Source organism: Podarcis pityusensis, assembly GCF_964106645.2.
Source record: "Podarcis pityusensis genome assembly, chromosome: 7".
Classification (NCBI taxonomy): domain Eukaryota; kingdom Metazoa; phylum Chordata; class Lepidosauria; order Squamata; family Lacertidae; genus Podarcis; species Podarcis pityusensis.
This window is the reverse complement of record NC_138031.1, coordinates 84,525,945-84,539,143: the sequence shown is the minus strand read 5'-3', so window position 1 is coordinate 84,539,143 and position 13,199 is coordinate 84,525,945. Positions and strand designations below refer to the sequence as shown.

Sequence of the window (13,199 nt, the reverse complement as noted above, 5' to 3'; positions counted from 1 at the left end):
CTCCAAACATCTCAGGCAAGCGAGCAGCTCTTTCCCAAAAGACACAAGCTCACTTTGTTCTGTCTCTTCCACTAATCCCTCACAAACATCCTCAAGCAAATCAGAAGGAATGCAGGCTGGATGCTCACTGCCATAGAGCCACCCTGAAAACCAATCAGAAGGAATGCTCAATAAAGACAATATAATTTAACCTCCATGTAAGCTTTGTGTGAGCAAATTGGGATCAAAGCTCTGGAGGAGCCCCTACATCAGCAAAGCTAAATCAGGGATTTGTTACCATTTATTTGGGAGGGTATAACTTCATTTTCATTATGCGCTTTCTTATTCACATTAGTTTTTGTCAGAGCTGCTTCCAGATCCTAGCTCACAGAGGATCACGCTAGCCAGCGATCATTAAATAAAAGTCTTTATTGAGTTACAGTTTCCATTCTCAAGCTGCTGCGTGCAACTCTACGTCTCATGGTTAGACCGGCGAAGCTCCATCTGAGTCTCCGCCCCTTGTACACCAACTTAATATCCTAGCCTTGCTCCACCTTTTCCGCCTGACTGTTCTTCTCTGGGTCCCTCTGCCCCCCGGGGTCTCTTCCTTCCGGGATTCCTCTGACGCTGACGCTGACCCCCCTGACTCTTCTCCCTCCTTTCGGCGGGCTTTAGGACCTGGCTCCCTTTCCGGGCTGCCTACTGCGCCACTTTCCTGTGCATTTGAACTTGGCACGCGCGCCCAACCTTCCACCTTCCGTCTGACCGTTTCTTCGCTCCCCGATGGAGGTGTGGCCACTCCTGACTCGTGCCCTCCCCCCTGTTGTGAGCTGCCAGCGCTTGATCCCTGGCGCCCTTCCTCTTCCCTGCTCTCTGGCGGTGACGCTGGTCCTGATTTCCAACTGCTCCCCTCTGAGTCCCCTCTGGCTCTATCTTCCTGGGGTGTCCCCCTAGGCTCCCCCCTTGCCCTGGCCACTGGTGCTCCTTTCTGTGAATCTTCTGATTCACTGGAAAGACTCGGAGATCTCGGGTCGTCGTCATCACTCATCTTTTCTTCTGCCTCCTCTCCCTCGCTCTCTGTTTCCTCCCTTGCCCTTGCCTCTGCTCCTGAACCCCTGACATCCATCCCCCCCTCGAAGCCCCCTCTTCCCCCCTCCCCTCCTTCCGGTGCGGGATCTGGGTGCTGCCGTGTCAGGGGGACGAATGTCGGATACAGTTTGCTTCCCGTGGCGGGCCGCCATCCGAAGTCTTCCGGTTCTTCCTCCCTGCTCTCGTTGACGACGGTCACCTCCGCTTCCATCTCTGTGCCGCCGTGCTCGAAACCCGGGTCGTCCCCGAAAACGTCCATGTCCGTCTCTCCCTCGTTGCCTTCTGGAGACGTTGCTCGTCCTGGACCCTCCAGCCACCTTCTGCGGAACTGCTCTTCTGGTCGATCATCCCACCAATACGAGGGTTCTGAAGCAGATCCCGAGGGTGACCCCTCTGGGGAACGGGCGTCTCGTGTCGGTTCCTCGTCCGAGTCGAACCCCCGGAACGTGCTGGCTGAAAGCGTGGGCGTGAAAAGCCAGTCGTCGAAAAAGTCTGCTGGCATTGGCCTATGTGGGAAGAGGGCATGAAACTCTTCTTTGAGCAGAGGTTCGTCTAAAGCGTAGCCCGGCACCCAGCTGTTGGCACTGGCCGGGGTGCCCTCCTTGGCGAGAAGGTATTCTACCCCCTCTTCCCCCCATCTGGAGTCCAAAATCTCCGTGACTTCGTTGATGCGCTCCTCCTGTGCCACTCCCCCTTGCCCGGTTCTCTCTCGGAGCGGACCCGGTGCCGTTCCTGGTTCCTGAAACCTGTGAGGTGCCTTGTAGGGAGTGAGCACCGACCTGTGGAACACCGGATGCATTCTGGAACCCTCCGGAAGAGCCAGCCTGAAAGCCACCGGGTTGACCTGTTCGTCGACTTGGTAGGGCCCCAGTTGTTTATGCCCTAGTTTCTTCTTCGCCAACGACCTGGCCGGCACTGCGTGGGCTGCTAACCAGACCCAGTCTCCCACATGGATCTCTTCGCCAACCCTTCTGTGTTTGTCCGCTTGTACCTTGTATGCGTGTTTAGCCAGCTCCAGGTGCCGCCGCAGCTGATCGTGGACCTCCTGCAACTCCGACGCGAACGCATCTGCTGTCTGCGGCTCCCCCTCCCCCATTCTTTCCAGTCCCGGGAAGGTTCTAGGGTGCCTCCCGTTGTTGGCGAAGAACGGCGTGACCCCCGTGGACACGTGCTTCGTGTTGTTGTAGGCGAACTCGGCGAGAGGCAGGTAATCCACCCACGTCGCAGGCTGTTGATTCGCATAACATCTCAGGTACTGCTGCATGATGGCATTGACCCGCTCCGCTTGCCCGTTGGTCTGCGGGTGTCTAGCCGACGCCAGGTTGATCTTGACGTTCAGGAAGCCCATCAGCCTCTGCCAGAAGTTTGAGATGAACTGTCGCCCTCGGTCGGACAGAATAGACCGCGGCAGACCGTGAACCTTGAACACGTGGTCTATGAACAGTTTGGCGGTTTGTTCCGCCGTGGCCACCTTCGCACACGGAATGAAATGTGCCATCTTGGAGAACAAATCCACCACCACCAGCACAGCCGTCTTGCCCCTCGAGCTGGGCAGATCCGTGACAAAGTCCAGGGCCACTCTCTCCCATGGCTCGAACGGAGTTTGCAGCGGTTCCAGCAGTCCGGCCGGCGGTCTGTGCACTGGTTTGGACCTCTGGCAGGTGTCACACCTCGCCACGTAGTCCGCGACTTCCCCTCTCATTCCGGGCCACCAGAAGTCTCTGGCTACTAATTCCACCGTCTTCTCCTTGCCAAAGTGCCCGGCAGTGGGCGCGTCGTGCAGCTGCTGCAGTACCTTGGCGCGAAGTTCGTCTCCCGGCACGTAGATGGCCCCTTTACGGATGAGCAAACCATCTCGCAGCTGGAACTCGTCGGTCGCTGCCGTGCCCCTGTGCACCTCTGCCATCTTTGCTTGCGCGAAGGAGTCATCCTGCAACGCTCGTCGCACCGCATCCAGGTCAACTGTCGCCGCCGCGCACGCCCACACTGTCGGTGCGAAGATGTGCATGGCGGCCGCTGGCGTTGCCTCCTCCAGATACTGTGGCTTACGGGAGAGAGCATCCGCCATGATGTTGGTGTCCCCCGGGACATACTCTATTCGGAAGTCGAAATTCGCAAAGAACTCAGCCCAACGTATCTGCCTCTGGTTCAGGAACTGTGCCGTGCGCCAGTGCTCTAGATTCTTGTGGTCCGTGCAGACCTGCACCGTGTGCTTGGCGCCGATCAGGAAGTGCCTCCACGCTTTGAACGCTGCATGAATGGCCAGCAACTCCCTGTCCCAGATGGTGTAGTTCTGTTCGGACTTGCTGAGCTTCCTTGAGTAAAACGCTCCCGGCCTCCAAACCCCCTGCGGGTCTTTCTGCAGCAGGACTGCTCCCACGGCTCTGTCCGAAGCGTCTGTCTCCACCCTCATCGGCCTGCTGGGGTTGACATGAAGCAGCTGCTCTTCCGACGCGAAGAGACGCTTGAGTGCCTGAAAGGACTGCTCCGCCTGCTCTGTCCAGATGAACTTCTTTTTCTTGGAGCTGAGCGTGTCCGTGATGGCCGCTGTCTGCATCGCAAAGCCTTTGATAAACTTGCGATAGAAGTTCGCGAAGCCGACAAACCGTTGGACCTCCTTCCGGTTGCGTGGGCTTTTCCAATCCAACACTGCTCGGACCTTGGCGCTGTCCATGGCGAGCCCTTTATCAGACAACTTGTAGCCCAGGAAATCCACCTCGGTCACGTCGAATTGGCACTTCTCCAGCTTGGCGTAAAGCCTATGTTGCTGTAGCCTGCTCAGCACTTCCTTGACGTGTCTGTCATGCTCCTGCTGCGATTCCGAAAAGATCAGGATGTCATCCAAGAAACAGACGCACGTCTTGTAGAGGAGCCCCGCCAACACGTGATGCATGAAAGCTTGAAAAACATGGGAGCCATTTTGCAATCCAAAAGGCATAACTCTATATTCGTAGGTGCCCAGGGGCGTGAACATGGCTGTCTTCCACTCATCTCCCTCCCGCATGCGAATGAGGTTGTATGCCCCTCGCAGGTCCAACTTGGTGAACACTCTGCCCTTCCGTACCTTTGCGAGGAGGTCGTCGATTCGGGGCATGGGGAAGTCCGATGGCTTGGTCACACTGTTCAAGATGCGAAAGTCCACTACAAGTCTTTTTTGGGGCGTGTCCCGCTTCTTAACAAAGAATACCGGACTGCCCCCCGCTGCCTTGGACTCTCGGATGAAACCGCGCTCCAAATTATGATCTATGAACTCTTTGAGTTCCTGCAGTTCGTCCTCAGACATGGAATACAGCTTCCCTTTGGGCAGCGCCGCCCCCGGCAGCAGGTCAATTTTGCAGTCATATGGTCTGTGGGGGGGTAGCCTGTCTGCCTCCTTCTCGCAGAAAACCTCCAAAAATTCTGCGTACTTGTGGGGAACCGCTTGCAGCGTGCCTAGCTGCAGCTGTGACTCCTCTTCCCCTCCTTCCTGCCTGGGCACGATGCAGTGTTCAGCACAAAAGGAAGAGCCGAAGGTCAGCTGCCTCTGGTACCAAGCCAGCGTCGGGCTGTGCTTGTCCAGCCAACTCATGCCCAATACAATGGGCGTGTCCGATAGTTGAGTGACATTGAAGCTGATGATTTCCCTGTGATTCCCAAGTCGCATCACCATTGGTGGCGTCTGCTTCACCACTTGCCCCCCTAGCAGCTCCCTGCCATCCACCGTGACAACCTGCAGGGGCAGCGTGGCAGGCAGCAACTGTATAGCGTGCCGGTCGACAAAGTCCTGCCCTATAAAGTCCGCATTGCTTCCGGAGTCAATGGTGATTGGCACGTCCATGGTGATTCCATTGGGCAGCTGGAGCGACGCGGTGAGCCTCACTACCGGTTTGGGCGGGAGGGGGTCCATGGGCTGTAAAATCTCTGGGGACTGCTTCACTGACACGTCTGGCTGGGCCCCAGTGCCTCTTCCTCCAACCAGACTCCGTCGTTTCCCTGCTGTGGTTGTCCTTGCTGCGTTGCTGCAGTTACCATTGCTGAGGCTGCAGTGTGCTTGTGGAGCCTCTGGGGACACTCTTTCGCCATATGCTGTGGATCATCGCAGATGTAACACTTCCTGTTCCCTCTAGGAGGCTTCGCTTTCACTGCTGCCGGTGCTAGGGCTCTGGCTGCTGACTGAGCCCTTGCACCTCCAACCTCCATAGGTTCCGCTCCTCCTCCTGGCGGAGGCGTGGATTGCGCACGCGCTGCTTCTCTGGGAAGGAAGGAGGAGCCCCTGGCTGGTTCGCGCCCTCCACGCCCTTCGTCCCTGCTCCACGGACGTCCTTCCAGCCGCACCCCCACCGCCAGCGCCCTCTGAACGATCTCCTGCGTGGTCCGGGGTCTCTCCCCCCTCGCAATTTCATCTTTAACCGAGCCGTGCAATCCCTCCCAAAACAGGTCTCTTACAGGAGCCGAATCTCTGTCCCATTCCAGGGCACTGACCAAAGCGAAAAAGCGGGCATGGTACTGCCTTACGCTGGCCCTCCCTTGCTTCAGTCCATGTATCTGCTGCCGAGCAAGATCCACGTCAATGCTTGATAAAAAGCACCCATCCATCGCTTTAATAAAGGCATCCGCATTTTGGAGCGCCGGATCCTTATCTCTCCACAAATTGCGCAGCCATGCTTTAGCATCTCCATGCAAATGGGACATGATGAATCCCACCTTCTCTTGCTCATCTCTAAAGTCTTTGTTCAGCAGTTGCAGTGCACACATTACATCTGCTCTAAAGTTGGGGTACTGTTGCAAATTCCCATCGAAGTGAGAGACCAGACCGCCTGTTCGTCTCCCCAACCCAATCCCCTCTGGTTTGGGTGTCAGTTGCCCTTGCTTCGTAAGCACTTCCAACCTGACCTGGAGATCCCTGTAGGCGGCAGCTGCGTCCTCCTCTCTCTTCCTGGATGCAAGAGCCTCGGCATTCAGTCGTGTCACTGCTTCTCTGAGTTCCACTATCTGCTGTTCGGCCGTCATGTTGTCTGCCGTTCGTGAGCTCGCTAGTAGGCACCCGCTTTCTCTCCTCTCCGCGAGGACGTAGATGCCCACAATCTAGGGATGGAGCTTACTGTCAGAGCTGCTTCCAGATCCTAGCTCACAGAGGATCACGCTAGCCAGCGATCATTAAATAAAAGTCTTTATTGAGTTACAGTTTCCATTCTCAAGCTGCTGCGTGCAACTCTACGTCTCATGGTTAGATCGGCGAAGCTCCATCTGAGTCTCCGCCCCTTGTACACCAACTTAATATCCTAGCCTTGCTCCACCTTTTCCGCCTGACTGTTCTTCTCTGGGTCCCTCTGCCCCCCGGGGTCTCTTCCTTCCGGGATTCCTCTGACGCTGACCCCCCTGACTCTTCTCCCTCCTTTCGGCGGGCTTTAGGACCTGGCTCCCTTTCCGGGCTGCCTACTGCGCCACTTTCCTGTGCATTTGAACTTGGCACGCGCGCCCAACCTTCCACCTTCCGTCTGACCGTTTCTTCGCTCCCCGATGGAGGTGTGGCCACTCCTGACTCGTGCCCTCCCCCCTGTTGTGAGCTGCCAGCGCTTGATCCCTGGCGCCCTTCCTCTTCCCTGCTCTCTGGCGGTGACGCTGGTCCTGATTTCCAACTGCTCCCCTCTGAGTCCCCTCTGGCTCTATCTTCCTGGGGTGTCCCCCTAGGCTCCCCCCTTGCCCTGGCCACTGGTGCTCCTTTCTGTGAATCTTCTGATTCACTGGAAAGACTCGGAGATCTCGGGTCGTCGTCATCACTCATCTTTTCTTCTGCCTCCTCTCCCTCGCTCTCTGTTTCCTCCCTTGCCCTTGCCTCTGCTCCTGAACCCCTGACAGTTTTCTTCCCCCCTCTCTCTGTGTGTTGTAATATGTGTACTTCAACTTCAATCGAATATTGAAAAGATATTTATAAAAGGATTGTGGAAAATTACAAAATTTACACTTTAAAATAAATTGCTACTCCACTTTTCTACTTCCCCCAGTCTGATCTAGATCCTCTAAATTCTTCTGCCATTGTCAATATTACAGTATTACTTCTACGACTATCATCACTGATAATAATAAAGCATAATATTATATTCTAATTACCGGTACTTAATAAATGCCTAACATTTTCTAAGTGCTTAGCTAATATTAAGATAGCTCATTCTCACAGGCTTATTTTATAATAGGCATGATAGCAATATCTGTTACTCAGCTGGTAGCACCTCAGAATCTCAATCTCAGGGTTGTGGGTCCAAGCCTCACATTGGGCAAAAAGATTCCTGTTTTGCAGGGACTAAATTATCCTTCCGATATTACAATTCCGTTCCTCTATGAAGACAAAGGAAATTAGTATCTCAATAACTTTTACATATATTTTTTCCTCCATTTTGCTTTAGAACTTTCCTCATTTTTATTCCACTTGTATTTTATTTACCATTTCAAAAAATTAAACTCATGTTCCTCCTTGTGATTGATCTGCAATGACTGTAACCATAACTGATGCAGTCCTCAGTTTTGCCTCTAGGAAAGTAAGCCAGGCTACTAATTACACCTACTTACCACGGCCGGATCCTTCCCTTAGGTTTGCCAGGCACAGAGGTTTTCCATGCTACTTTTATTTTAACTTTTGTCTTTGGAGGGGCCGTAGCTTTGCTTTCTCTGCATCTCTTGTTCTGCTGACATGTCTGTCGCATCTCGCCTGCCTTCTTTCTATCTATCCTGTAAAGGTCATTGTTTGCCATATGATGCTTAAAGTGGTCTTTGTTGTCTGCAGACCAACCATTTGAATCCTGTTTTTAAAGGTGACTCGGATGATGCTGCTCCCTGCAGTTCAAGTGTCCTTTCCTCAACCCCACCTTCTGTGTCTCCTGCTCTGAAGGAATCTTCTCCCACCCCACCCTCCTCCCCATCGGTCACAGGCACCTTTGCTTCCTCCAGGTAAAGCACGTTCTCCCATTTCTCTCTCTTCTATTATGAAATACAGAAGAAGAAGTAACACCCCTTTATATAAGGACCTTGAATTGCCAGTTTATCCTCATGATTTGCTCATATTCTCTTTCATCTCAGCCGATTCAACACCTTTCTTAAAATTAAATCCCCCCCCCAAGCAATATTTAGTTGTTTACTTCAGCAGGTCTTCCTGATAGAGTCTCCCTTGCACCTGTTTTTGACACTAGGTTACGCTAGCAGCCTTCAGACATTAACTCAAGTTTTTCCTGAGGTGAAAAACGATATAATCACTTTACTATGAAACACAATAACATAAATAAAGCAAATGACAAAAAAACATCAAAACGATTAATACAATTCAATATCAAATTAATAATTCAAAATAGTAATTGGAATATTTTAAATAGTAATTCGAAATATCAGGAAAAAAATAGTTTTATGAGGTTGGGAGAAAAACTTTTCTATGTGCGTTGCATAATGAAAGTGGATAATTTTATAAATTTCTACCATGTCATAAAATCATAGAATTGTAGAGTTGGAAGGAATCTCGGGGGTTCACACCTTGCAATGCAGGAATCTCAGTGTCGGAATGCTGACTCACATTTTCTCTAAACGAAAAAGTCCCAAATGTGGCAACTTTTCTTCATAAAGGAGTTGCTCCATCCCTTGGATAATTTTGAGAGCATTCCACAAACAGAGCCACTGCAGAAAAGGCCTGCTCTTGTTGCCACACTTCCGGACACACGAAAAAGGCCTCAGATGATGACTGCAGGGTGCAGGTTGGTTCATATGGAGAGAGGCAGTCCTTGAGGAATTGCAGTCCTGAGCCTTTTAAGGCTTTGCAGTATAGGAATGTTCAGGGAGGCAGGAGAGGATATATTGTTTATTAATATCCTTCCTAACTTGTGCTAGCAAGTTCCTTTACTTAAAAGAGTTTCACATTCCCCTTTTAAATGCCCAGTGGGTAGCTAGTTGCAGGCTTGTGTAAGCCTCTCACTTTTATACAATTCAGTCTGTCTTAGACTGAATTGTACATTCGTGGTAAGTTCCCTTAAATCCCTCTTAAAAGAAAAAAGACACCACAATCTTATTCTAAGTGAATAAAAGAAGTTTACTTACATCAGGCAGAGCACAGTGTGATCCCTGAAGGCAGACTTAGTTACGAAGTATATACATGTGGATCTATCCCATATGGGGATAATCCCTGTGTGTTGGCTGGAAGTGAAAAACTGCTCCAACGATGGAGGAAGTCAAAAAGAGAGAGAGTGCTGCATGCCTTGTCCCTTTTGTTACCTGGACAGGTAAGGTCACGCCCACCTGTAGTCACATGCAAAGGAAGTATGTCCCAGCCAGGAGGAAACATGAAGTTTTGACTGGCTGGACCAAACACTCCCCTGCATGTCCACTCTAGGAAAACAAGGAATGTTGTACTTCACTGCTACTTACATATCACATCCCACATGCAGGTCAAAACCAGCCTGCGTTTTGGGACTTTCCTTAGGGGTGTGGTTCATTAGGGCTGCTGCAATGATCTCCTGCACTACAAAATTTTCCACTACGCTATGTAATACTCTACAAAGAAAAGGGTTCAGAGCTTCTCTCTTCCTTTGCCTATGCAGCGCTTTTAATATCCCCATCATTTCGGGGCTTTATGAAGAATTAAGCAGAACATGACCACATCTAATTTTGCTCTTAAGTCAGCAATGTTATATAGCATTTAGTTGGAATCTGTTTTTAAACAAAGTTGAAATTACATAAATAGATCTGTCCTGTTAAGTTCTATTAAGATGGTCTACATATTAGATAGGAAGTGGTCCAACTGCTATATGTTGCTTCTTACTGTTTTTGAAGACAAATGTGTACCTGCAAGTCACACTCAGTTCTACAGAGGCCTCAAACTCTGGTTCCTAGGTGCCTCAGTGCAAAGACATACCTGGCACAAGATTCTTGAGGAGGCTCTAGTATTGAGTTGTCATTTGGGTCTCGTTACATTATCTATTTTCAAATATATGTGCCAGAGTTCTTTATAGTTACGTGAGAAGTCTTTTGACTGCAGCCATGCAGCCAAGACACTTGAAAGGTAGATCACAGTGTCAAATACTAAGCACCGTTCCAATAATGCTTTTCAATTTGGTATCATCCGTGTTTCTCACCTGGGCTCTCTGGGACTGTCACAGCTTACAAATGATAGTATTTTCCTAACGTATTTCAGCTGTGGCCTTGGTATGGAACTGATGGGCCTTCAGGTGGATTACTGGATTGCAACTCATCCTACGGAGAAGAAGAGAGACTCAGAAAAAAAGGACCCTTCTGCTGCCAAAAACACTCTGAAATGCACTTTTCGGTCTCTCCAGGTCAGCCGGCTGCCTACGAGTGGGGATGCCATTTCTACTCCAACAATGTCAATGACGGTTGTCACAAAGGAAAAGAACAAAAAAGGTGCAGAAAAGGGACGCTTCTTGGCTATTGTAACCTATGTTCTATTGCTTAACACTAGCATTTTTCAATAGTAAAATATTCCTGGAGGTCGAACTCACCGACTTCGTTAGTGTGTGAGATACATGTAATTGCACTAGAGTTTCCAATTACCGTATTTTTTGCTCTATAAGACTCACTTTTTCCCTCCTAAAAAGTAAGTGGAAATGTGTGTGCGCCTTATGGAGTGAATGCAGGATGCACAGCTATCCCAGGAGCCAGAACAGCAAGAGGGATTGCTGCTTTCACTGCACAGTGATCCCTCTTGGTGTTCTGGCTTCTGAGATTCAGAATATTTTTTTTTCTTGTTTTCCTCCTCCAAAAACTAGGTGCGTCTTGTGGTCTGCTGCGTCTTATAGAGCGAAAAATACGGTAATTTTAGCGTACCTTTCTGTCTTGCGACACTGTTCTGGCTGCTCTAAATCTAGCTCAAGCTAGGACCAGTTTACTTCACATGTGGAAACTGATCATAGTGTAAACTTTATTTTCTCATGTTGGAGTGGCTTGTTAGCATTTGTGTCTACCGTCCAGTGAGCATAGAAATTCACCTCGAGCTTTCCCCCTGTGGTTAGAGTGGAAATAGAACTACATTGAATTTGTACTGTCATTCCCTCCTTTAAAAATAGTATAAACAAGACATTACAGGTGCTTGGGCACCGTATTTTTCGCTCTATAGGATGCACTTTTTCCCTTCCAAAAATTAAGGGGAAATGTGTGTTCATCCTATGGCGCGAATACAGGCTCCTTGGCTTCAGCAATAGCAACGCGAAGCCTCCGAAGGGCAGAGGGAGCGCTCCCTCCGCACTCCGGAGGCTTCGCATTGCTTTCGCTGAAGCCTGGAGAGCGAAAGGGATCGGTGCAGACTCTCCTGGCTTCAGCGAAAGGAACCCGAAGCCTTCGGAGCGCAGCGCAAGTTCCTGCTGCGCTCTGAAGGCTTCAGGCGGCTTCAGAGCGCAGCGGGAACTTGCACTGCGCTCCAAAGGCTTCAGGTTCCTTTCGCTGAAGCCAGGAGAGCAAGACTCTCCTGGCTTCAGCAGAGAGGGAGAGCTGCGCAGTGCCCCTTCAGCGAAGCGGGGGGAGAAATGGAAGGGACTCCGTTTCTCCTGCCGGTTTGCTGAAGGAGCGCTGAGCAGAGAGGGGGAGATTTTTTTTCTTGTTCTCCCCCTCTAAAACAAGGTGCGTCCTATGGTCGGGTGCGTCCTATAGAGCGAAAAATACGGTAATTGTGGCCAACTGGCACACCAGCCTTACCTGGAGGAAGGAGCTTTGTGCCACACTTCAGTGCCGTAGACATCATGCTTTAAGAGCTTGATCCTTTAGGACGAGAGTGGAAAACCCTTTCAAATCCACGGACCAAATCTTTTTTTCTGGCCACACCCTGTGGGCCAAATTTGACACGTGGGTGAGAGGGGGAAGTACAAGTTGAATGGGAAAGGAGAACAGGAGAAGATACAGGAGATGGGTAAACATACTTTGAGAGGCACAGGGGTAGGTGGGAAGGAAAAATATAAAAGAAAAACCCTCTGCTTAGAGCAGGCATAGGCAAACTCAGCCCTCCAGATGTTTTGGGACTACAATTCCCATCCTCCCTGACCCCTGGTCCTGTTAGCTAGGGATCATGGGAGTTGTAGTCCCAAAAAATATCTGGAGGGCCGAGTTTGCCTATGCCTGGCTTAGAGCTTCTGGAGCAGTGGATTTTGTCTCAAATGTGGGCTGGGGAGGTCACAATATCTCCAAAGCCAGAGCAGATATCAATAGAAATTGTCAATAATTATGCCAAACTCTGCCACCATTTTGTGACTGGCTTTGCCCCTGTAGTAGCACCATTATGTGACTGGTGGACTTCAGCAGTTTACAGCCATCTCAAGTGGGCCCTGCAGATAGAAAGTTTGAGATCCCCTAGCAGAAACCAGATATGTACAGGCACCTCTCCACTTGGCGTGCAACGAGCATACACACGACTGCTGATGTGTGTGCCATTTTCGATGCTGAAAAGGGGCGGGGCGGACTGGACTTGGGCGTGTCCTTCTGGTGCACGCGGCGGCCAGGAATGGAATCCCCGTGTAAGCAGGGATTCCTTTGTACTGTAAAAGGTCCCATCAATTTCCAGCCTTCTGGATCTTAAGACGTTCACTCAGGAGAGAGGACACCGAAAGATGGTGCTGCTGTGTTTACATATCTGCTTCATTTCCTCTAGTGATGTTTCTGCCTAAGAAAGTGAGAGACAAAGACTTTGATTCTAAGAGTCAGTGCATAGAGGGGATCAGCCGGCTGATTTGCACAGCGAAGCATCAGCAGACTATGTTGCAGGGTAAGTGCACATTATCCAGTGCTATGACTGCCAGTCAGCTTTTGGACATCCTCCTTAGTTCATTCTTTATCTCTTGTGTTTATGGGTTTAGTTCAGCTTTAGGCCCAGATTCTCCGACCAATCCAGAACACCCCCATTTGAAGAGAAGAGGTCATCACTTGCCTCTTTCCTCCTTGTGCCTGTGATTGTTTTCACACAGCCTATATTAGTGTCGCCCAATGTTTTTACGACTGTGGCCCCGGGTGGTGCTGTGGTCTAAACCACTGAGCCTCTTGGGCTTGTTGATCAGAAGGTTGGCGGTTCGAATCCCCACGATGGGGTGAGCTCCTGTTGTTCGGTCCCTGCTCCTGCCCACGTAGCAGTTCGAAAGCATGTCAAAGCGCAAGTAGATAAATAGGTACCGCTCTGG

General features: G+C 50.6%; 1 protein-coding gene across 10 annotated transcripts in view; it reads left to right on the top strand.

Annotated features, from left to right (window-relative positions):
- The window catches only part of PACS2 (phosphofurin acidic cluster sorting protein 2), a 66,981-nt gene that overhangs the window by 47,780 nt on the left and 6,002 nt on the right, over positions 1-13,199 (top strand). For 7 of the 10 annotated variants that reach the window (XM_081014719.1, XM_081014722.1, XM_081014716.1 and 4 more), the window contains 3 exons: positions 7,857-7,992; positions 10,217-10,443; positions 12,677-12,790. In XM_081014719.1, the coding sequence (XP_080870845.1) occupies positions 7,857-7,992; positions 10,217-10,443; positions 12,677-12,790 (477 nt within the window). Of the gene's footprint in view, positions 1-7,856; positions 7,993-10,216; positions 10,444-12,676; positions 12,791-13,199 lie in introns of those variants that run through there. The other 3 variants (XR_013988914.1, XR_013988915.1, XM_081014723.1) reach the window with 2 other exon arrangements.